General features: G+C 42.4%; 1 protein-coding gene across 10 annotated transcripts in view; it reads right to left on the reverse strand.

Annotated features, from left to right (window-relative positions):
- Positions 1-26,446, reverse strand: part of myo9ab (myosin IXAb) — a 177,179-nt gene that overhangs the window by 48,653 nt on the left and 102,080 nt on the right. For all 10 annotated transcript variants that reach the window (XM_042301305.1, XM_042301306.1, XM_042301309.1 and 7 more), the window contains 4 exons: positions 18,721-18,842; positions 12,662-12,803; positions 10,602-10,797; positions 1,974-2,090 (listed from right to left, as the gene is read on the reverse strand). In XM_042301305.1, the coding sequence (XP_042157239.1) occupies positions 1,974-2,090; positions 10,602-10,797; positions 12,662-12,803; positions 18,721-18,842 (577 nt within the window). The remainder of the gene's footprint in view (positions 1-1,973; positions 2,091-10,601; positions 10,798-12,661; positions 12,804-18,720; positions 18,843-26,446) is intronic.

Here is a 26,446-nt window from a genome sequence, read left to right on the forward strand (position 1 = left end):
AATTCTTTAACTGTCCATTATCCTGTACACTGGAAACATTTCCCTCAGGGATGATCCATTTAAGAGACTGAGGCTGTTGCGCATTGGATTCAGTTTGATTTGTGTGTCCATCATGAAAGTGCTATGACATATGGAACACACACACACACACAAATAGCACAACAGGGCCTTATGAAGTAAGAGATCCAAGTCTGATTTCCAATGAGTTATTAGTAATAGCAATGCAATTTCTCGTCGAGGCCAAAAATTGTTGCAGACCTGTTTATTATTACTAGTGATGCACAGATATGACATTTTCGGCTGATACCGAGATCCAATATTTTCCTTGCCAAAATACCCGATATCGATAACCAATATTTAAAATGTTAGCAGCCTTTTAAGTTTGAAGTTAAATAGTTAACACACACATACATGGACACAGCGGTCTAAGGCACTGCATCTCAGAGCAAGAGGCGTCACTACAGTCCCTGTTTCGAATCCAGGCTGTATCACATCCGGCCGTGATTGGGAGTCCCATAGGGTGGCGCACAATTGGCCCAGCGTCGCCCGGGCCAATTGTATATAAGAATTTGTTCTTAACTGACTTGCCTAGTTAAATAAAGGTTACACCACACATACACACACACACACTGACCAAAAGGTTATTTTGTTGGCGTTTACGTATGTCCCCATTACCAGTAAAACATAATCAAAACCTATTTATTTCACTTACTTGCTGTGCTGTTTCGTTGTTCAGTTGTTTCATTCTCAAACAGGATTTCTATGGAACGCCATTTGGGTCTTTGCGTGTCAAAAAAGATACACTTCAAATAACACAACAATCTGTTTCAGTAGCTATAGTTAGCTAGCTAACTATACAGCTAGGTGTAATCTAAAACTAGGTGTAATCTAAGATTTTATTTGATTAATGGTGGTCGGTCCCATCAATGTGAAGCTAAGAATTAGCCACAATAGTGGACTTTGCGGTTAGCCTTCAAAATAAAAGTATGGAATAATTCTACTATTTGTATTCATTTGCATCACTGTCAATGACATACTTTTATTTTGAAGGCAAACCGCAAATCCCACTATTGTGCCTAATCCTTATTGTGGCTAGTGCCGGTCTAGCCTCACTAGCCAGATGAAGCTAGCTGGCTGCTTATAACGTTAGCTTTGGGCAACAGGGTTAAGTAGCTGGCTAGCGATTTATTTTCATGAACTGAAGTTCAATTTCAATAGGAGAACAGCAACCGGCAACCTAGCTAATACTTACTCACAATGATTCCTAAATCATTGCTAAGAATAATGAAAATGACTACAGTTCCAACTGGTCATTGTTTTCAGGCTGGTTGTATTGGTGCTAGCTACCCCAGAAGTTGCGGTTGAACAAATTATGCTTTATTACCAACGCGGTATTGTAAACGCATCGTTTGTGGCTGGTGTTTGCTTGTTTTTTGTACAGCTTTGACAGTGCTACTGTATCATCTTTGACATGCAAAGACCCAAACGGCGTTCCATAGTATGTATGTCGTGAAGCTAATAGCAGTAATGCTCTTACTGTGTAACTCCGGTAGGGCAACATCTGAAAAATAGCGCACTTGGTAGTGTGTACCGGTGCTCGACCAGTCGGCGAAAGCCAACATCACCCACAACAGAGAACAGTTGATTGTCAACGGCAATGAATTCCATTAATGGATTTCACATTTGTGTTGTGGGTTAACAGCCTTGTTCAGGGGCAGAACGACAGATTTATGTACCTTGTCAGCTCAGGGATTCGATCTTGCAACCTTCCGGTTACAAGGCTACGCTGCCGCCCCAAATACAAACACATTAGTTACAAGTTAAATGATAAAAAACACTAAATATCAGAGTGGGTCTTTAATTGAGGGAGAACAAGTTAATTCAAAACAAGCTAATTGTCCCCTTCTTTATTTGTAAGCCCAGGAAAGGGGAGTTGGGCAGCAGAGAGGATTGTGGGACTTGGAGTTTCTTACTGTATTTCTCATCTTTGCATCTCTGCAGGATCTCCAGGCTCCTCTGGTGCACAGGGTGGTGGAGGAAGCTGAAGCTGTCCACGCTCTTGACGACACATGGTACAGCAGCATCATTCCCTGCAAAAGAAAGAAAGAAAGAAAGAAAAAGAAAGAAAGAAAGAAAAAGAGAGAGAAAAAGAGAGAGAGAGGAGACAGAGAGGTGAGAAACAAAAAGAGGGAGAGAGAGCGAAAGAGGGAGGGAGGAAAGAGAGGAACAGACAGGGAGAAATAAGAGGAAGAAATAGTATGTTTTAAGTTTGCAAAATGTTTGACTGAATGTCACATAAATGGCTGGAGATGAAGCCTAATGTGGAAGTTCAGTTATAATCGGGGGGGAAAGTAGCACGTAAATGGCTGGAGATGAAGCCTAATGTGGACGTTCAGTTATAATCGGGGGGGAAAGTAGCAGCCCATGCATCATCACTGGTCAGGTTTGTCCCCCTAAAACTATCAACCTCCAGGATGTTGCCTTGCCAGTGTTTATACATGGGTATAAAAATGCATACTTGAACATCCCCGAAACCAGGGGGCGGTCTCCATGGCGATGAATAATGGAATAGACTTTCGTTCAGGGGTTGTGAAATCAAGCTAGTCTAATGGCGGAGAACGATCAGGAGAAACACATTGAGAGAAAAGCCCTGGAGAAAAGTAACATTTGATCAGTTGCTATTTCTGACAGCCCACTGAGGGAAACATACTGTACTGTGGTGGCTCGGAAGGGAGATAACTCGTATCACAAAAAGCCTCAGTATGTGCACTCTATCACTGTGGAAGAGGGGTGAGTGTGTGCGTGTGTGTGTGTGTCTGGGAGAGTGTACGTCCAAGTGTGTGTGTGTGTGTGTGTGTGTGTGTGTTTGACTGAGTGTATACACATTCATGTATGTGTTAATGTTTATGTACTCGAGCAGTCTATGGTCTCACCTAGGGCTGTGGCGGTCATGACATTTTGTCAGCTAGTGATTATCAAGCAAATAACTGCCGGTCTCGGTAATTGACCGCTAATTAGCTACGAGCCACTGATGCAGACCTTTGGAACATCTACATTTTAAAAAGTCTAATAAATCCATTTTATAGAGCCTACACCTTCACAATAAATCCATTATTTATTTTAGACCGGTCTAAAGAAACATGATATGAAGAAAATGTAGTCTATTTCAGAAGAACAGTCTCTTATTCACAATTTGACAAGCACTTGGGGGTGGGGGGAGCAAGCCATGGAGTAGGTCACGTTTGTCCGAGCTCCTGCTGAAATTGCATTCATTTGTTACTTTCTCTACGCTTTGACCCAAAAAGGACTAGGAAACACAGCCTTTGAATGACGCGCTTTACTTTGTTCAACTTGTATATATGCTTTAATGCTTAAATTGCGCATAACCTACAAAAGTTCAGCGGAGTCACTGGCAAGAGAGAAAACACTAGGCACAAGACGAGGAGCTCGAGTTCTTCAACAAGTGGGAGCAGCGGTTCCTCCCCTCTGCGAAAAAAATTAGATGCTGCCCCCAGAGCGGACATTTCATCTACACTCAAGTCGGAACTCAAGGAGGCACTCAGTGAGGACTTACATTTTATTAAGACGGAGTTACAAGCAGTCAAGAATGAACTCGCAAAGCATACAGCAATGGTTCGTATTGAACTGGATACAGTTAAGAAAACTGTCTCCGACATGGAACAAGGCTTGTCAACATGCTCAGATGACACAATTACACTACAAACCATGGTTAAGAAGCTTGAAACGGATGTGGCTAGCCTTAAAGAACAATGCAAAGATCCAATATCAGGATCATGGGGGTAGCTGAGAACCTGGGCTCAAGTTCTACTTCATCGGTCTCAAAGTTATTGAAGGAAGCCCTCACATTGGATGAAGACGTCCTTGTAGACTCACATCAGGGCTCTCAAGCAAGAAAGCCTGGCGGAAAGCCTTGCGTCATTGTGGCTAAACTACACTACTATCAGGATTGTGTTGATATTCTTCGGCGTGCCAGAGAATTTGGCCCACTTTGATACAACGGAGCACCCATCTCCATCTCCCCAGACTATGCCCCCAGCGTTGCTTGTGACCGTGCCGCTTTAAACGATATCAAGAGTGTGCTCCCTGGACGGACCGGCATTAAGGTATGGCGTGGCTTTTTCTGCCTGACTCCGTATAATATACAACGGCACTGAGAAAGAGTTCCAAGACCACCATAAGGCGATGGCCTTCATAAAGGCGAACGTTCTACCGAGGTTTAACGAAGAAAATGACAATGTTCACCTATTTGACGATTAAGGTAATGGACGAATGTGTCTACCACTGCAGACTCAGTCTCTCTTTTGCAGAGACTGTATAGCGTTGCCAGTGGTATCAGTTCATATTGTTATTATTAGGTAACGTTAGTGCCTTAGTTGACCAAGGAGGAGAGCAATTGAGTGCTGCATCAGATGACCTGGCCTCCACAATCCCCCGACCTCAACCCAAATTGAGATGGTTTGGGATGAGTTGGACCACAGAGTGAAGGAAAAGCAGCCAAGTGCTCAGCATATGTGGATGCTCCTTCAAGACTGTTGGTAAAGCATTCCAGGTGAAGCTGGTTGAGAGAATGCCAAGCGTGTGCAAAACTGTCATCAAGGCAAAGGGTGGCTATTTGAAGAATCTTAAATGTAAAATATATTTAGATATGTTTAACACTTTTTTGGTTACTACATGATTCCATATGTGTTATTTCATAGTTTTGATGTCTTCACTATTATTCTACAATGTAGATTATAGTAAAAATAAAGAAAAACCCTTAGCACTTTGAGATATCAGCTGATGTACGAAGGGCTATATAAATAAATTTGATCTATCCTTTTCTCACCTGACTTTACATGGCTAGACCTAATATCATGAGAGGGAGAGCTGGTTGCTCGGTCACTTTTGCTAGCTGGAATGTTACATCTTTAAATCACCCAGTGAAACGTAAAAGGGTTCTTTCTCATTTAAATCACTTTAAAGTAGATATCGCCTTTCTTTAGGAGACACATCTCCGCACTTTCGACCACTTTCGTTTAAAAGGAGGGTGGATAAGTCAATCATATCATTCCAATTTTCATTTTAAAACTAGAGGAGCAGCCATTTTAATTAGGAAAAACATACTGTTCGTAATGTCAAGTGTAGAGGCAGACTCGGCAGGCCACTTCATTAATGTTGCAGGAAGCCTGTATAATACACCTGTTATCTTGGCTTACATTCATGCAATAAATTGGGATAACAGTTCATTGTTCACAAATGACATTTTCTTGATTTCCAAATGTGACTCGTGTCAGGAATCTAGGCGTATGTCGTGCATCACCACTAGCCATTTGAACGTAAACGTTAAAAAAAATCTAAATGTGTTTTGGGGCGGAAATGCCTTCGGAAACATGTGAACATTCATGTGCCTTAATAACAAACTTGTCTGCCATCTGTAAATACTAAGAAAAGGATTCAAATATGGGCCTAGTTGGTTTAGCCACAGAAAAAGGCAGTAACCTTCCTACTAGCCATGATTGGCTGAGATAATGAGTGGGCTGGACATGTGAGAGATCGAGTTTTGAAATCATTGGAATTATGGAGTGATTGCTAATGAAATGGAGAAAACACCTGTCTCCGGATTACATCTTCATGGATAACATAAAAACAACAATAATAGTCTGAGCTGTTCTCTCATTTGTGTCTGGAAATAGCTAGCAAGCTATTCAAAGTTGGCCATTTAGCTTGGGTGCTTATCTGCTGCTGTTAGGACAGAACGCTCTGGTGAACTCTATTTCTCGGCCAGAGCGTCCAGTGTGTGCTCTGAACTCCCCTAGAGCAAAACTCTCTGAATTTCCGAACGGACAATCTGACAACGCTCTGAGTTTATGGGCGGGGCTATAGCTTAAGAGGGTGTGAACGATGCCGAATGAGTGTAGACAAAAAAGAGCTCTCCAGTGGGTGTACCAAAACATTCAAAGGCCATTTTCTCAAAAAGTGGAGTTACAAGTTGATCAACTTTCAATACAGAATTACTTTCCCATTGTTCCTCAACTGTAGTGTATGATATACCATTTTCGAGCTCTGAGTCTTTACTTTTATCCAATGTAAAAAAAACACAATTTCAAATGTTGCTACAACTGAATCAAGCCTCAAATATGGACACACAACACCTAATACTAGGTGGTGATGTAATTTTATTTTTTATTTTACCTTTATTTTACTAGGCAAGTCAGTTAAGAACAAATTCTTATTTTCAATGATGGCCTAGGAACAGTGGGTTAACTGCCTGTTCAGGGGCAGAACGACAGATTTTGTACCTTGTCAGCTCGGGGATTTGAACTTGCAACCTTTCGGTTACTAGTCCAACGCTCTAACCACCTAGCTACCCTGCCGCCCCGTAATGAATTGTGTACTGTCGCCCAAGGGACCAAATTATTTTGTATAGCGCAAGATTAAGGAAGTGCATTTACAAATAAAGTTCTCAGATCTACTCTCTCCTCTCTTGCTTTCCATATTTGAGGAATCATTCCCCTCAAACTCTTTACCCTCAGCAATGAGACATTGAGTTTGGTTCATATAGGCCAATTTCTTACTGAATTGCGATGTGAAGATACTTTCTAAGATGATTTCATGCCGTTTTGAGTCAGTCCTTCACTCCCTTATATCTACAGATCAAACTGGTTTAATAAAAAAGTATAATTATTTTCAACATTTGATGTCTTTATAATATACTTAACAATTCATTTTCATCTGACACTCCAGAGATATTGTTATCACTTGATGATGAAAAGGCATTTGATTGGGTGGTTTGATATCTATTTTATACTCTCAAACAATTTGGATACGGTCCCAGTTTTATGGGCTGGATAAAAGTCCTTTACTCCTCCACTATAGCTACAGTGTAGCTACAAATAATAACCTTTCATTCTATTTCCAACTTTAACGTGGGACAAGACAGGGTTGTCCTCTATGCCCTCAGTTGTTTGCCATCGCAGTTGAGCCTTTAGCCATAGCAATACGTAATAACACCAAACATACTTGAAGAGGGGGCTTACAGCATAAAGTTTCACTCTATGTGGATGACGTGCTATTATATATGCCTGACCCTTTAACTGGTCTTCCAGAGATTCAGGTTCCACTAAAGACATTTGATAAAATACACCACCGATCAAAGGTTTCAGAACACGAAGGGTTTTTCTTTATTTTTACTCTAATCTACATTGTAGAATAGTAGTGAAGACATCAAAACTATGAAATAACACATATGGAATCATGTAGTAACCAAAAAAGTGTTAAACATATCTAAATATATTTTACATTTAAGATTCTTCAAATAGCCACCCTTTGCCTTGATGACAGTTTTGCACACGCTTGGCATTCTCTCAACCAGCTTCACCTGGAATGCTTTACCAACAGTCTTGAAGGAGCACCCACATATGCTGAGCACTTGGCTGCTTTTCCTTCACTCTGTGGTCCAACTCATCCCAAACCATCTCAATTTGGGTTGAGGTCGGGGGATTGTGGAGGCCAGGTCATCTGATGCAGCACTCAATCGCTCTCCTCCTTGGTCAAATAGCCATTACACAGCCTGGAGGTGTGTTGGGTCATTGTCCTGTTGAAAAACAAATGATAGTCCCACTAAGCCCAAACCAGATGGGATGGCGTATCGCTGCAGAATGCTGTGGTAGCCATGCTGGTTAAGTGTGCCTTGAAAACTAAATAAATCAGTCAGTGTCCCCAGCAAAGCATCCCCACACCATCACACCTCCTCCATGCTTCACAGTGGGAACAACACACGCGGAGATCATCCATTCACCTACTCTGCATCTCACAAAGACATGGATGTTGGAACAAAAAAAATCTCACATTTGGACTCATCGAGTAAAGAACAGATTTCCACTGGTATAGTATCCATTGCTCGTGTTTCTTGGCTTAAGCAAGTCTCTTCTTCTTATTGGTGTCCTTTAGTAGTGGTTTCCTTGCAGCAATTCGAACATGAAGGCTTATTTGCTTATTTGAGCTGTTCTTGCCATAATGTGGACTTGGTCTTTTACCAAATAGGGCTTTTTTCTGTATACCACCCCTACCTTGTCACAACGCAAATGATTGCCTCAACCACATTAAGAAGGAAATAAATTCCAGAAATGAACTTTGAACAAGGCACACCTGCTAATTGAAAATCATTCCAGGTGACTACCTCATGAAGCTGGTTGAGAGAATGCCAAGAGTGTGCAAAGTTGTCCTCAAAGGCAGGCTACTTTTTTTGTTTGTTTGTTACTACATGATTTCATGTTTTATTTCATAGTTTTGGTGTCTTCACTATTATTCTACAATGAAGAAAATAGTACAAATAAATAAAAATTAGTAGGTGTCCAAAAATATTTTTGTTCTTTTTTTTGTGTGCGTGTGCCTGTTTTGCGTGTTATTTTGGCATTAATACGTGTCACATATCAGTTTGCAAATAATGTATTTAAAAAACAATAATTGAGTTAATGAAGCCACATACAAACATGGTCTTGAGTAAGGCAGCTCCAAAATGCAGGTGTTTCAGCCTAGCTCAGTGCTTTCTGTGGTGGTGAGGCAGCCAGCAGAAAATACTGAGCATAGGGGTTGGCAATGTTCTCTAGTTACGCGGTGATATGCTCAGTGTTCTGTCACTCATGGGGACACTACATCACTGCAAAACCTATGGGGAGAATTTGAAAATTTAAGCCCCTTGGGTGGTGCCATAGAGTTACATTAGAAGTACCCATCCAAGAAGGCTCAAGGTCATTGGCCACAGATAAAATTATGTCAACTCACGTTATATCTACCGTAGCTTTGATTGGACTGATCATGTCAACATCATACTTTCAAAATATTAGCTAGCAAGCTAGACAAGCAATCATCATCATGAATCAAGTCGACAATCTACTGACAAATTCTTTTCGATCCTTGTCATATAAAGAGAAAATACAGATAAAACGTATCTGTGCTCATTGGCATTTGGAAATAGACATTACACAACAAGTTGGAAATCGCAAATTCAACAATGAGTGGTTTGGAAGGAATCAGCAGCTAACTGCAAGTGTTGCAAGGCAATCACTAGCCTGCTATTCAGTGGAGAGGGTGTATGTTCCAAGTCTGGGTTTAAGGGTCTCTTTTCCAAGCTTAAAAGGATAAACATTCACATGCAACACCATGGGCCAGAAAATATTGAATACATTGGCCATGCTGTCAATCCTGCATGACTTCTGTCTTGTTCAATATCAACTGGAAACTTGGAATTGTGAAATCTCAGAAAAAAATGAGCACCGACTGGGAAAATACTTTTGAACAGTCATCCAACTCGTAATTCCAAGTCGGGAACTCAATTGTCTTTCTAGAGCTCCGAACTGAAGATCACTGATGTCATGATTCAACCTTTTATTTTTCTGAGTTTCCAGTTGTCTTGAAAGCACCATAAATCCCGAGAATGCCAGACTTTGACGACAAAATTTGACCACAAGGACCGCCGCACCACCTTCCTGTGAGGTGAGTCCAAAAAAGTATTGTCTGCTTCTGCATAAATGATGTAATATGCCAGGGAGACATGTATACTGTAGCTAAGAAAGTAATACTAAGTGTATGTTGTGTAGTAAGCTGTTAGTAGCCCATAGTAGCTCACCCTAATAATTTCCCTTTTCCCCCCTCATAATTTAGCCTACTGTTCTGACTTGGTGATGCACATGTAGCCTATAGCCTTTTTTAGAGAAACGTAATCATCGAATATTGTAAGAGCTTTCATTTCCTACGTATATGTCCCCCTTTATTTATCCTACGATTCTGACTTGGTGTACAGGGAGAATACTGTAAGAACGGCCCATGTTCTGAATTCTGTCGCTAGCTCGCTCATGAATCAAAATTACGGATAGCCTCTTACCCGCTCCCCTTATTCCATAGTTTGTACATCTCAACTGTCAGTAGAAACCACATTTGTTTAAGCAAGTGGGCCATATCAGCTATCTTTTTAAAAGGCAGTAAACGAGGCTGAATGAACTGTTTCACTGCCAGACAAGGCTCTGCTGATAGCCAGGTGTAGCAGAGGTAAGGATTCACTCCACGGTGCTGAAAAGAAAGCTCTGCAGTTGGGACAGCTTTATTTAGGCCCTAAAAGTTTGTGGGCACCATTTGTCACAGTTATAGTGCAATTAATGTATTGTTTAGTGTTGTGTAGTGGCTTTGCTGCCATGCATCCCAATGTTTTGTTGTTGTTTGCCCCACCAAGATTTACATGATAAAATCAACACTGGTGCGTAATATTAGGAAAGTTGATAAATAAATATAGTAGGCCTAGCCTATAGAAAGCTGATTTTTAAGAGGCCATCAAAACTCTTTTCTCACTGAGCTCATGGGCACTCATGAAGTGTTTCGATTAGATATTTGATCACATTTGCAGTGATGCCAGTGTGATTAGAGGAACAATAGAGTGCTGAGCACCAGGCCGTTAGCAAGTTTGGTAGGCTACTAATGACCATCAGCAGCATCAGAGCTTGGAGAAGCCTAATTACTAAACGGTCACGTGGAATTTGACTGCCGTCACGACTCGTGACCCCCCAGGTGTGGCAGTAATACGGTCACTGTAACAGCGCTAGTCTCACCAGTCTTTTTGTCGGTGTGTCTCTTCCCAGCCTCCCTGAAGGCCACCATGGCTCTGAAGTAGGCTCTGAGCACGGCCCAGCGGAAGGTGGCCACGGGGTCGATGCCCATCAGGCCACAAATGAAGGCGTTCTTACTGCTCTTCAACAGGGCCACGATGTCCGGACGCATGTGGTCCGTGTTCTTCTCCCTGAAGTCCTGCATGGGGGGACGGGGGGGGGCGGAAGATAGTATACAGATCTATCAACTAGATCAACTATAGATATACAGATAATTGACATAAGCTACTCCATACTTTAGCAGCAGAATTGCCAGTACAAACATACAAAGAATTTTAAGAAAAACTGTTAATGATAAGCGTCTATTAATTGAACACTTGGGTGTTCATTCTACTAATTGTAAATCTATGAGCTACTACAGTAAATCTATGAACCGACTAATATCAAATGGAGGGGATGGCTCTAAGGTGGATTGAACTGGCAAGGATTTGGCAACATAATTAGCTACACTTTGTGTAAGACCTATGACACTAATGTGGTAATGACTATATCATGGCTCACGTATGAGCTCGAAACCAAAACCGAGTGCAAATGTGTCCTTGTTCAAACGGCTCTGAACACGAAAAGGGCATTATCATCATTTTCACAGTATTATTCCAACCTCATTGTGTAGAAATATATAAAACATAAGAAAATCAAGTGTTTGCCTGCACTGGGCCTTTAAGGAGAGAACATCGATAACGTAAATACGATTTGTTTCATATTTCATTTCATCGTGCAAGAGAATACTATGCCCTTTACTTAAGAATGCAAAACAACACTGTGGCGGGAAAATATTTGTTTAATAGCACTGACGTCGCACACACATGCACAATTCCATGTACTCTCTCCCTCCACTGGTGTTTTTTTTACACTCATGGCTTCCCATGTACCAGCTGTGTTCATTATCAACCATATTACTAACACATTTAATATATACATGCTGGGTAGCTGTCAACTGATATGTGAGAGTTATGGGTGGGCCTATATACAATATGATAACAAATATCACCCCTCCAGCATATATAAAGCTTTTTTATCAAATAACAGCAGGGAACTGGGCGGTGAATCTGATTCAAATTGCAAAACAGTTCAATGGAACAACAAGAGGACTGGTTTCCTTTCTGTAACTATACCTACGGTCTACACTGAGCGCACAAAACATTAAGAACACCCTCCTAATATAGAGTTCCCTCGAAACGGACTCAATTCGCCAGAGCATGGACTCCACAAGTTGTAGATAGCGTTCCACGGAGATGCTGGCCCATGTTGATTCCAATGCGTACAACAGTTGTGTCAAGTTCGCTAGATGTCCTTTGGGTGGTGGACCATTCTTGATACACACACTGTCGAGCAGAAAAACTGTCGAGCAGGAAAAACCCAGCAGCGTTGCAATTCTTGATACACTCAAACTGGTGCGCCTGGCACCTACTACCATACCCCGTTCAAAAGGCACTGAAATCGTTTGTCTTGCCCATTCACTCAATTGTCTAAAGGCTTGGAAATCCTTCGTAACCTATCTTCTGCCCTTCATCTAAACTGAGGTGGATTTAACAAGTGCCATCATTAACGGATCATATCTTTCACCGGGATTTACCCTATGTCTACGTCATTATGTCATGGAAAGAGTAGGTGTTCCTAATGTTTTGTACACTAAGTGTATGTTTGAGAAGTCTGACAAATGACTCAAAGAATGGAAGAATGGTGCAAGGCCAGGGCAAATACCATAGTGTCATAACTGATCACTGAATGCATTTTTTTGCAGGGAATTTGGGATTGATTTTCTCTCAAGGGCAGTACCTAGCTACACACCTAGTTACACTTTTTCTGGCACATAATATTTCATTGGTTTTATTAGAGGTCCAGGAGCACATTTACTCTTGTGTCAAGGGCAATCATCAGTTAAAAAAAGCCAGGCTAACATGTGGCATGACCTGTTGTTGAGAATGTTGTGTTGTCGACAGGTGAGTACACTGATCTAAGGACACATGTTGCCATCATGAAATCACGTCAGCAGTCCTTACCTTGACCCCGTATTTGACCTTGCCGGCGTAGTGGTGGATGATGAAGGCCGGCTCCATGACTGCGGGGAACTCGATGTAGCTGTTCCCCTCGTGCTGCCGCTTGAACTTGTCCAGCAGGGTCTGGTTAGAGGCCTGGGGAAAACTAAAGGAACAAACGAGGGGAGGGGGTAATTTAAAAGGGTTAATTCATTAATTTAAGGACTGTAGGATGGGATACCAAGGGATAGAGATCTGACTAGCCTGGTTCTAGATCAGTTTGTGCTGCCTTTCTAACTCCTGTGGTCATGCATGACAACACAGAGTTGGGACCAGGGTATTTACTGACAGGCAACATATCATCTTTAGATGTCTCGGTCTTCCTCTCAGAATTCACAAGAAACAAATGCATGACAAAGTCCTATGAAACCGGACACAAATCTCTAGCTACACTCCCCTACATATTTATGTGGACGACCCTCCTTTGGACAGTGAAGCTAAAACATTTAATTCAGCTCTATGCTCCAGCATTTTGGATTTGAAATCAAATGTTTCAAATGAGGTGACAGTAACAGAATGTGACCTTTTATTCGAGGGTATTTCCATACATATGTTTTAACATTTACAAATGAAAGCAATGCATTTGCATAGTGGCATAGAGCAGGACAGTAGAGGCGCTTGCAGGAGTTACCCACATGGGGAAATGTTTCGGTAGCCTAGGGTCTAATAAAAATATGGCCTTCTATAAACGCATTTCATGCAATTCTACATCATTTTACAACGTTGGAGAGTGCAACGTTGGAGAGATGAGAGTTGCAGGCTCATGTCTATCACGCCATTCAAGTTCTGTTAGAGATACAGGCGTGCTTCTCGCACAGCCACGACCACGAGTTGGTCTAAAACATAGGTTACAATGTTGCGCAAACCATAAGCCCGGACCGGCCCAACCAAAATCAACTCTTAGAGTAACAGGCCCAGACTGAAAACCAACCTTTTCATTGTTTTTTTGGGGTGTGCAGGAGAATTAACAGAGAAGGCCACTCAAATGAACGTTGATCGCTTTTATTCAAATGTTTACACGTTACAAAAAGTGAAAATTGTTTTAGATGCCACAAGAGGTATCGGATCCGGCCATAAAGGCTCCGGAGCAACAGTCCAAAAACGGAGAGGTGCCAGACCTGTTCCAGCTCAAATTAAATTCACCCATTTGAAGGTGTTGTAAGTATTTGGACAAATACACTTATACAGTGCATTCGGAAAGTATTCAGACCCATTGACTTTTTGTTATGTTACAGCCTTATTCTAAAATGTATTCAAATTTGTTGGAGCACCTTTGGCAGCGATTACAGCCTTGAGTCTTCTTGGGTATGACATTATAAGCTTGGCAGACCTGTATTTGGGGGAGATTCTCCCGTTCTTCTCTGCAGATCCTCTCAAGCTCTGTCAGGTTGGATGGGGAGCGTCGCTACACAGCTATTTTCAGGTCTTCCCAGAGATGTTCGATCAAGTTCAAGTCCAGCCTCTAGCTGGGCAACTCAAGGACATTCAGAGACTTGTCCCGAAGCCACTTCCGCCTGAGGTCCTAAACGCTCTGGAGCAGATTTTCATTAAGGAACTCTATCTTTTGCTCTGTTCATCTTTCCCTCGATCCTGACTAGTCTACCAGTACCTGCCGCTAAAAAATATCCCCACAGCATAATGCTGCCATCACAATGCTTCACGTAGGGATAGTGCCAGGTTTCCTCCAGACGTGCTGCTTGGCGTTCAGGCCAAAGAGTTACATTTTGGTTTCCTCAGACCAGCGAATCTTGTTTCTCATGGCCTGAGAGTCCTTTAGGGCGGTCGTGTGCCTTTTACTGAGGAGTGGCTTTGTCTGGCCACTCTACCATAAAGGCCTGATTGGTAGAGTGTTGTAGAGATGGTTGTCCTTCTGGAAGGTTCTCACATCTTCACAGAGGAACTCTGGAGCTCTGTCAGGGTGACCATCGGGTTCTTGGTCAACTCCCAGACCAAGGCCCTTCTCCCTCGATTGCTCAGTTTGCCCGGGCGACCAGCTCTAGGAAGAGTCTTGGTGGTTCCAAACTTCTTCCATTTAAGAATGATGGAGGCCAATGCTGCAGAAATGTTTTGGTACCCTTCCCCAGATCTGTGCCTCGACACAATCATGTCTCGGAGCTCTAAGGACAATTCCTTTGACCTCCTGACAAGCACTGTCAACTGTGGGATCTTATATAGACAGGTGTGTGCCTTTCCAAATAATGTCCAATCAATCAAATTTACCACAGATGGACTCCAATCAAGTTGTAGAAACATCTCAAGGATGATCAATGGAAACAGGATGCCCCTGAGCTCAATTTCGAGTCACATAGCGATGGGTCTGAACACTTATCTAAATACGGTATTTCTGTTTTTTATTTTTTAAATAAATTAGCAAAAAAAAATCTAAAACCTGTTTTCACTTTGCCCTTATGGGATATTGTGTGTAGATTGATGAGGGAAATTTTATTTAATACATTTTAGAATAAGGCTGTAAGGTAACATGTGGAAAAAGTGAAAGGGTCTGAATACTTTTGAAATGCACTGTATGTGTATTAAAGTAGTCAAAAGTGTAGTATTTGCTGCCATATTCCTAGCATGTAATGACTACATCAAGCTTGTGACTCTACCAACTTGTTGAATGCATTTGCAGTTTGTTTTGTGTTTCAGATTATGTTGTGCCCCCCAAAAAATGAATGGTAAAAAAAAAGTAGTGTCATTTTCGAGTCACTTTTATTATAAATAAGAACAAAATGTTTCTCACTTCTCAGTTCCTATGCTTCCTGCTGGCTGATGTTTTGGTCACTTTTGAATGCTGGCGGTGCTTTCACTCTAGTGGTAGCATGAGACGGAGTCTACAACCCACACAAGTGGCTCAGGTAGTGCAGCTCATCCAGGATGGCACATCATTGCGAGCTGTGGCAAGAAGGTATGCTGTGTCTGTCAGCGTAGTGTCCAGAGCATGGAGGCACTACCAGGAGACAGGCCAGTACATCAGGAGACGTGGAGGAGGCCGTAGGAGGGCAACAACCCAGCAGCAGGACCACTACCTCCGCCTTTGTGCAAGGATGAGCACTGCCAGAGCCCTGCAAAATGACCTCCAGCAGGCCACAAATGTGCATGTGCCTGCTCAAACGGTCAGAAACAGACTCCATGAGGGTGGTATGAGGGCCCGACGTCCACAGGTGGGTGTTGTGCTTACAGCCCAACACCGTGCAGGACGTTTTGCATTTGCCAGAGAACACCAAGATTGGCCACTGGCGCCCTGTGCTCTTCACAGATGAAAGCAGGTTCACACTGAGCACATGTGACAGACGTGACAGTCTAGAGACGCCGTGGAGAACGTTCTGCTGCCTGCAACATCCTCCAGCATGACCGGTTTGGCGGTGGGTCAGTCATGGTGTGGGGTGGCATTTCTTTGGGAGGCCGCACAGCCCTCCATGTGCTCGCCAGAGGTAGCCTAACTGCCATTAGGTACCGAGATGAGATCCTCAGACCCCTTGTGAGACCATATGCTGGTGCGGTTGGCCCTGGGTTCCTCCTAATGCAAGACAATGCTAGACCTCATGTGGCTGGAGTGTGTCAGCAGTTCCTGCAAGAGGAAGGAATTGATGTCATGGACTGGCCCGCCCGTTCCCCAGACCTGAATCCAATTGAGCACATCTGGGACATCATGTCTTGCTCCATCCACCAACGGCACGTTGCACCACAGACTGTCCAGGAGTTGGCGGATGCTTTAGTCCAGGTCTGGGAGGAGATCCCTCAGGAGACCATCCGCCACCTCATCAGGAGCATGCCCAGGTGTTGTAGGGAGGTCATACACACTACTGAGCCTAATTTTGACTTGTTGTAAGGACATTACATCAAAGTTGGATCAGCCTGTAGTGTGGTTTTCCACTTTAATTTTGACTGTGACTCCATGGGTTGATAAATTTGATTTCCATTGATCATTTTTGTGTGATTTTGTTGTCAGCACATTCAACTATGTAAAGAAAAAAGTATTTAATAAGAATATTTCATTCATTCAGATCTAGGATGTGTTATTTTATTGTTCCCTTTATTTTTTTTGAGCAGTGTATATCGGGGTAAATTGGTGTCAGCTTTTTCTATCATACACATTGTCGCAAACTTTCGCCCTTTAGCTAAAGCATGCTATGGGACTCCTCTGCTCTGTACAAAGTAGCGCGCTTCCTTATTAAAGTAAACTACACACCATACACTAAAACATGCCTCGGAGGCTATGACACATCCTGTCTCCCCTTGGGGTCAGAGAACACGTCACTGGCCCGTTATAAATGGACTAACCTGTAGTAGGGCCCCTGGAAGCAAATGCTATCCTTGAGAGAGTCTGATTGCTTCAGCTAGCTTGCGGTCTCTTAACTATAAATTCTGAAATCTTAAGTGGGTTCTGGGCTGCTTCATAATGATTACCATCGCGTTCCTCCGTATGATGAAATAAATCACGTGAGGGGCCCGGGAGGGAGGCCTTTAAGAGGGGGAAAAAGATCCCTCTTTGACCTTGTGGCTCTGGGAAAGCAGTCCCCACACTCATTCATCCACTTGTTATTACATCCAGATGAGTGTTCAGAGCTAAGTGGTTAGAAGCGCTAATAGCTAGCTTAGCTAGCTTAGCATGGCTAATACAGTCATGGTGGTCCTGTGTGTTTTTGTGTGCATGGCTGACTTTAATTGATGTGGGATTGAGATGGTATTGTGAAGTGGCCTGTGTGAGAGGCTTTTAAAAAGGGCGAGCGAAAGCGTACGTGTCCCAAAAAGGCGTATCATTTTTATGTGTTTAAGTTAGCCTGGCTGTAATCAATCAAGCATTTCGCTAGTAAGGAAGAGAGCCTGTTGTATTACTCATCTTGTCTGTAATCTGCAGGACGACTAAGTAGGGAGACTAAGGTCACTATAAATGTGTAGGTCCATCAATGTAAACAACTTGGTTTTATATTGGCTTTGTTCTAAAGACGTTTGACATACAGTCAGGTCAAAAATTATTGGCAATAAAAGACTGTATAAAATAAATAATACAAACACTGAGCTATACTGTATGCAATTTCTTTTTTTTAAATTATATTATTTTATACTACTGTAATACATTTGCTCAGGAAAATAGATAAGTAATACAAAAAAAATGTAGGGGTAAAAATTATTCATTTTCGCACTATTTTTATTTGTCTTATTTTTTTCTTAACTGCATAATTGGGAAGGGCTCAGCAAGCACAGTAAAGTCTACAACCTGCTGTATTCGGTACATGTGACAAATAAAATTGGATTTGATTTCAATACTCCAGCACCCTCCCCTTGCGGGGATAATGACACAGCCTATTTTCTCAAACATTTTATGAGATTGTAGAAGACTTTGGGAGGTATCTTAAGCCATCCCTCCATACAGAATCTTTCCAGATCCTTGATATCATTTGTCTGCGCCTATGGAGTGCCCTCTTCAATTCAAACTGCAGGTGTCATCCAAAAACGGATGTTACGGGGATATTTTGCTTTCACTGGTCCTGGGGGGCCCTTGCTAAGGTCAACAGCATTATGAACTTTACCAAGTGCCAGGACATTTTAGCCAACAACCTGGTTGCCTCTGCCAGGAGACTGACACTGGGCCACTAGTGGATCTTCCAGCAAGACAATAACACCAAGCACACATCAAAAATCCACAAAGAAATGGTTAATTGACCACAAAATCATCATTCTGCAGAGGCCATCTCAGTCTCTGGACAAGGAACCCCATTGGAACCCGTAGTTGGAATTGAAAAAGGGAAGTCCATAAGAGCAAACAAAATATATAAAACCAGCACAATCTGTATAAAACCAGCACCATCTTCTGGGCCCTGCCTAATCCTTCCCAACTACTATGTTCTTAGGAGCTTGAGGACACTCAAGAACAAACCCTTTTCACAGGTTTTGGAAAGAAAGTACACATCTTAATGTGACATTGCAGGAAACTGCCCTGAGGTATTGCTTTAACTAGGACAGAGGTGTATAAAAAAAAGGATGGTGAAAAGAGAGCGGCTTTGACGTGACAGCTCACGTACTTGCACTCTTCGTCCAGCAGGTGGAGCAACGCAGTGGGCTTCTTACTGATGAGGTTGATGCAGCCGGTGTTGTCGATGTAGTCGATGTTGTGCCAGCTGATGCCCTCTGCCCTGTACTCCTCCTGAGGGGAGGGGAGGGGGGAGACAACAGTGATGTGGTGTCAGAAATAGTGCTCACGGTAAAAGTTGTTCACAAATCATCCAATACGTAACATTTCACCTTTGGGACTCAATACATTTTATTCAATTCATGTGAGTGTTAAGTCAAAAGTCTGGGGAATGCAGCAGAGAAACAACATGTTTGAAATGGTAAATTCTGATAACTTTAAAGGGATACTTTGGGATTTTGACAATGAGGCCCTTTATCTACTTCCCCAGAGTCAGATAAACTTGTGAATACAATTTTTTAGTCTCTGCGTGCAGTTGGAAGGAAGTTGCTAACCAGCGCTAGCGCAATTGCTAACAAGCGTTAGCACAACGACTGGAAGGCGTATGCTAGGCTAACATATGGAATTGTTTTAAGATGTCATACCATGGATCATTTAGCTATTAGATTTTTTATTTTAGGACCAGGTATACATTTAGGTATACATTTTTTTAATAAAACGATTATTCGATAAAATAGAGTTTGGTCTTTACCTACTAGCCCATAAAAACGCATTGAACAACACATTTGTGGTTCATAATAAATGGCAAAAAAATATATATTCCTTATGATTCATTTTTTGACTAAGCTTTTGAAGTATCTGTCTAAGGAAATATTTTGGTTTTTTTGGACACATTTTGTTGGCACAAAACTACCTCCAACCCTTTGTTTGTATGGGTTACCTTCAGATGAGTGCCGATTGGATGATACAGACATTTTCGGGAGAAGACAGATTTTCATCTCATGGTCCGACAAACACTGTTGCAGCCCGGCCACCTTCCACCGCAGATGCGGCAGGCTGGCATAGACTGATGCGGTGGATTGCCCAAACCTGATATCTCTAGCTTAAACTGATGGATTTTGATAGCCGATTTTTGTATTATGTTACTTAGATTGATGCATGGGTGCGTCAATAGACGCAGAAAGCATAAGAAAGCACAGAAAGCATTAGCCACATTGAAACAGACCAGACGTTAACTATACAACGAAGGTCTCCAGTGTGTCCACGTGTGAACAGTCTCCCCCCTCCCCCCCCCAAAAAAAGATGAGGGCGAGATTTTTTACAGTGTAACGTCACGAAGAAAGTCTGGAAAACCACCAGTTCATGACACCTGGAACCCAGTGGAGTTGGGGGGGATATAAACAGGTTTAGGGGTGCAGGTCACGTTTGTTAGCTGGGTGTTCTAAGCCCCTCGAGCTCTCCGACTACTGTAGTATGACCCAGAAGCCCTGTGGGAGTCATCGTGTGCGTCTTTGGGTCAGACACCATCACAAAAACAGAGGACCAGGAAGTGGAACTAGCCGGGACAACCATCTCCGCGGCTAGCAGGGCTAGCTGGCTAGTGTGGCCAGCTGAAGCAGGGACATGCTTTCATGTGTGCGACTTGACATGCCTACCCTTCCTTTCTCTCTCTGCGGTCTAAACCCTATGTGGCAAGCACACAAAGAAAAGCCTTCTTAACATGCAGTAGTTAGAGAAAAGAGGTTGTGGAAAAGGAAAAAGGAACCAGAAATGACAAATGAGTCATTAGTGTGCGTTTTAGAAGAAATAAGCCTTTCTATTCCTCAGCCCAAGTGGCAGCTAGAGGCAAACTATACCCGTGAAATTGTACATACAACTTACTCACATCATGAAGCATTACGATACCGTCTCATTATGACAGTGCTCCGGTGTTAATCTATCACAAAAGACAAAAAGTTCAAAATACAATTTAATTTTTTCGAATTTTCAAAGAAATTCCAACCTGGGACATGACAAATCTGAACTAAACACAGGGCAAAGCAATCAAGGCCTAAACCTTCCTGTATTACAGAGGGGAACATAAGTTCTATGTGCAACAGAGCTTTTCAGGGGTTATGGCCGTATCATCTATTACTGCAGTTTGTGCTCTCTTCCTGTGCTCCGTCTCTCTCCCCCTCTCGGTCACTTGCTCTCTCTCACTCTCTCCTCTTTTTCACTGCTCTCTCTCTCTCTCTGCATCCTATGCTGTATTGTACTTGGCAGGCTGCCCCAGTGTTAACGGCCCAAGGCCGTAGGGGACAGAAGCAGGCGCTCTCTCGTTACTATAAAATGAAAGGGTGGTTTATTGAAGTGTAGGGAGGAACACTGGGTCTGTAGAGTGAGTTGGAAGTTATGGGGATTCTTAAACCTTTAGAAGCAGCTACAGTATAGATACAGCATTGTGAATCATGGAGCATCTCTGTATAGCCTGATCCCAGATTTGTTAGCGCTGTCTTGCCAATGGGAGTTGGATGAATAGATCTGGGATCAGGCTATCGCTGTTAGTGAGGGTAGTTTACTTTCTCTGTACTCATGCTGTAGAGCAGAGAGGTCTGAAGGAGTCAGAGGATTGGGACTTAAGACAGGTCCACATGACTCATGGTGATGACGTACTCAAGGCGTGAGCTGAACTCGCTGACCGGAAATAGTAGCTACGGGGTTGGAATAAGGCGGTACCGGTAAAGCTAATCAAATCCTATCAAAATTATGGCCATTTTACATTTCATTGAGTTTACAGACTTAAGTGGGCGGGTGATGCATTATGAATGCACTGACATTCCATTCACACAATTATTCATAGAAAAGGCAGGATCTAATCGCCCTCTGATTTCAAACACAGATACCAGAGCACAGATGTTTTCTTGAAGTTGGCGAGAAGTCTCTATATCTCAGGAGAGTGCGTACATGTGATACACTGTTTGCATAGAGGCTGTGGTCAAGTGCTTTTGAGCTCGGATACGTCTGTAAATCATTTTCATACGGAGCGTAAATTAAGGAGCAATTGGCATGGCGGTGTAAACATTGGAGTCGGGCCCTTGTGGGTAATACTATTTGGTGGGGTCCTATTTGCTTTGGCCACTGTTCAAATGTAAACCCTCAAATACTCGCTGCTGATAAGAGTAACTGATTGGTTGGAGAGGTGAGAGAGGGCCCAGTGTGGGGGAAGAGGACTATGACTCATTTTTGCATGTCATCACCCTAACAATTCAAGTTAGGATTTGGGGAGGATAAACTGGATAGCTGATCCTAGATTGAGCGCAAGCAAGGGGGAGTAGAATAAATTGACCCTACACGCTAATCTGAGATCATTTTTTGCATTTCATCAGGATCTTATCAGATTAGGATTTGGAGCAAGGGACCCAGAGCAAGGGAAGGGGATTAGAAGTGTGTTGTATTTTTCGTAATTCAAACGTCAGAGGGAGGGAGGGGACATGACCACACCACTATTCACAAACACAAATCATTCAGAATCTGGCAACCCCTTACACAAGGCCTGGTACTCAATTTAACCTCCACAGTTCCTCTCGTAAAATGAACTCACATATGAAAAAAACATGGGCCAAACTTGTGGGTGACCTTATAATAAACTTGAACCCCCTTAAAGCAACATTAGGGGTGATGTTTTTGGGGTAAATGCTTAAGTGGCAGTTTCCTACTTACTAGTTGGCCATCACAAGGACCAGGTCCCGATCATGTGTCAGAATGTTATGGCGAAATTTAGATTTCCGCCTAAATAGACATACCCAAAAGTTATTATTTTCATGAGATAGCCATAAACAATAACGAGTAGCGCGGCATTGTTCTAGAAAGGTCTGGAACTCACCTTTTCTGATAAAGATAGTTATACTGCTGAGGTGTACTCACTTTTGAGGACAAAAGCGCAAGGAAATAATACAAATATTATGAAACTATAAACAACTTTTTTTCTATTAAACACAAGTGGGGGTAATAGGGCTTGAAGTACCTGAAATGATTTCTAAATATAGCAACAATCAAATTACAAATAACTTATTATAAGATTTCACCTTTCTTAGAAACTGTAAAACAAACATGATCACATTTAAAGTGACAGTACAAATTTGGCCACATTTCATAGAACTGACAACAGAGCATTTTCTGCCAAGCCTCCTCTGAGCGACGCAGACACACCATTAGAATGCTTGCAGAGTCGTTACAACTTCCGCTTTACACACAAAAGTGACTCCGTCCCTCTGTGACCAAGAGAAAGTGGCCGTGTTTCAATTTCTACTAAATTGATTTTCTAATTATTCACAATGAGAGCGCCAAATCTGGCTGAAAATAATCACAGCGAGACAAAACCACGATTGATCACATTGCTGAACTGTCCCCTTTCATGTGGATTATGTGTGTGTGTTGTTTCTGTTATCACAGGTGCACTTCGGTGCAGCTGTGACAACCTCTGCAAATCTGTGCACGCCACCAATAATCTTTGAGTTGATATGCTGTCTCCCGGGCTGGGCTCTGTCGATTCTTTGTCCAGGTAGGCCAGAAAATGCGATGTCTTTGCTTTGCTGACAGGGTGGTAGCGGGAAGCAGGCAGATGGGGATTTCCAGTACTGGACCCTGCGACGTTCACAGAGCGTTTTGTACACCAGTCGGAACCGGTCCAGAACTGCTCAAAGTCCCCTAACATCAAAGAGGTTTAAGAACCAAAATTTTGGTTTAAGAACCAAAATCTACAGAATAGGCCTAACAGAAAAACACTCACTTCATAAGAATTACTAAAGGCTTGGTTGGTTTTAGCTACTGTTATGTTTGACAGGGCCTTACACAACAATGTTTTCCATGACAAATGACACATTTTGTTTCACACCCGAACTCATATTAATCAACACTGTACAAGCTGCATTTGTTCAGAAAATCATTTTTGTATTATTTCACTTCATATCAAATGTTCCATTTTATGATAAAAGAGCAATTAGTGCATTTCAAAAGTTGCTGTGAAGGCCCTAAACTGGGCTAAAAATACTCCGTTGGTGTGTGCGTGCGCGTGTGTGTGTGTGTGTGCGCACGTGTGTTCCCAGCCCACAGAGTAGAGGTGACAGAAACAGATGACATATAACCACCAGCTGGCATTGTGAGCATCATTGTGAGTGAAGGGACATTAGCCCACACGTTTAAAAAAAAAAACACTGCTCTTTTTTCCCCTCCTTCTCCTCCAGCTGGCAGCGATGGGCCCGCCCTCCAACCTGCCACAGCCAATCGGGGACCGGAGAGGGGGAGACGAGCGGTGACAGCCATCGTGACACCGTGTCGGTCCGTCTGTCTGATCACAGCGTACATCTATCCAGCAGCAGTTTTAGGAGGTCACCATGAGAATGAGAGAACTACGGTGGTCGACAGAGTAGACGACCTAACACACAGTGGTATTGCATGTGTATCAGAGATGTGTTGACTGCAGAACGAGGGCGCAGGGTATGTCATTGTGTTAAGGACAACTGAAGTGTTGCTCATCAGTTTCTCATCATGATAGACAGAGAGAGACAGACAGAGAATTACTGTGTTAATGAAAACTCAAGTGTCTCAGCCTCATCATGACAGCTCATCACACAGCCTAGGTCCTCCAGACCTAACTTACTCACGGGTGACATGCTAAATGCTAATCAAAGTACACTGTGGACGTGCAGTTGGGGCTGCGGCAGTCACGGAATTTCGTCAGCCGGGTGATTGTCAAGTAAATAACGGTCGGTCTCGAGGTAATCGACCGTGAATGAACATAAACACATTTAGCATCTCCTGGCTTCCACACACAGCCTACAAGTCACCGATGCAGACCTTTGGAACGTCTTCATTTTAAAAAGTTGAATAAATCCATGTAATACAGCCTACACCTTCACAATAAATCCAGTATTTATTTTAGGCAGGTCTAAAGAAAATGTAGTCTATTTCAGAAGAACAGAATAGTATACTCAGAGTTGTCCTGATGTTACGCCCTGATCTGACTGTGCCATATGGCTGTGGGTTATTTTGGTTAGAATTCCGTCACATTATTTTATAGTATGAAGAATACAATTGAACAAAGTGGAATAAAATAGAAAGGATATTTTCGCCAAACGATTTGCGCACATGCGGCTATTCTGTGTCGAGCGGTTAATGGTGAAATGGGTACTCCTGTATGTTTAATTTAGAGTTATTCATGTAACTTTAGTTGTTCTACAAACGTTGGGCAATATGTTTCGATTTTTTAATACACTGCATGATGCGAGTAAATTATGATTTGAAAAAAGTCACTTGAAAAGCATGAGCTCTGTTTTTTTTGTTTTTTTTGTGCAGGCTGGACACACTCATTGACAAGCACTTGATAATGCCTCGAATTTCCCGGCGGCATCCCCTTTCTGTGGCCCTAAAAATATCCATGCCTTTTGCGGCCAGTAGCCGTTGTGCCCTTCTCCATGACTGCTGCGAGCTCGGAAGCACCTCTCACTCACATTGCTCTCCATCACATGATCGGGTCTTTCTCACAGGCTACAAGTGAAGACAGACACTTTGGGGATGCAACTGCACGTATCCTTATCCAATTCCGAGGTGCATATTGAAGATTTTGGAAAAACTGTCCACATTTACTTTTTGTCAGCCAACAAGATGAGTAGGGCTAACGAACAGCAAAAGCACTGGCCTATGTCAATCTACTATCCCCCACAGTACAAAAGTCGACCTATTCCATTCTGTGCGAAAAATAAATATTCCAAACATAGTCTGGGACAGTTGTGGGATGCGATAAAACCCAAATTAATACAACCACTAGCATACTTTTTTTTTTTTTTTTTAAATAACGCAATGAGGCTGACAAAGTTTAGCTTAAAATGTGATGTCCATAAAAAACACTTTTTGTGTAATGAGGCTGACTGATATAATGTGACTGATTTCTTCACATTATAAGCGCAGCAATGCGCACACGGCAGTTGGCTATAAGCACGAATGTTCCATTACCGGGAAAACACCATTATTAAAAAGGGTCTGTAAATGCAATTATGCAGGTAATGCTTTTATTATAAAAGGTGCATTTTTATGGTGAAAATTATCTTCCCCATTCTTGAAACTCACACACTGCTCATGTATGCCAGTTTGGCTCTCCACCCCCTGTAAAGTGGATTCATGTGCTACATTTTAAGTTATCTGGCCACTTCAGCTGTGATACAAACCGTATCAAAACATATATAGGCCTATGGGCTAGGCCACATGAGGTGTGCGACTATGATTCGAAAAAGTCAACAACAAAAAAAGGCATTGTTTCTTGCCTTACGCTGGGCATCCTTCACAAGTGATAATATATCATTCACAAGTGATAAGCAATGTGCTTAATATTAGGAGTGTTGAGAAATAAATATGGTAAGCCTATAGAAAGCTGATGGGATCCTCCTCTTTTTAATAGAGGCCATCACTCTGATTTTATAGAAATGTTGGGCAACATGAAGTGTTTGATTATATTTTTTATTACATTTTCTTTGATGTCAGAGTGATTAGAGGGACAATAGAGTGCTGAGCACCAGGCAGTTAACAAGTTTGGTAGCCTACTAATGACCATCAGCAGCATTAGAGCTTGGAGATGCCCAATTACTGTGACTAAACAGTCAAGTGGAATTTGACTGCCTTCATGACGCCAATGTGGGGGTAATACGGTCACCGCAACAGTCCTACATGCAGTGTAGCGATGGTTGAAACAGAAGAGAGAGATTCAACCACACATACATTATTCTACACTTAGACAAAGAGGGAAAGACCTAAGGTAAAATAATGATTACCTGATTAGATATGAAAACGACACTCAAAGACAATTA

Source organism: Oncorhynchus tshawytscha, linkage group LG19 (assembly GCF_018296145.1).
Source record: "Oncorhynchus tshawytscha isolate Ot180627B linkage group LG19, Otsh_v2.0, whole genome shotgun sequence".
NCBI lineage: Eukaryota > Metazoa > Chordata > Actinopteri > Salmoniformes > Salmonidae > Oncorhynchus > Oncorhynchus tshawytscha.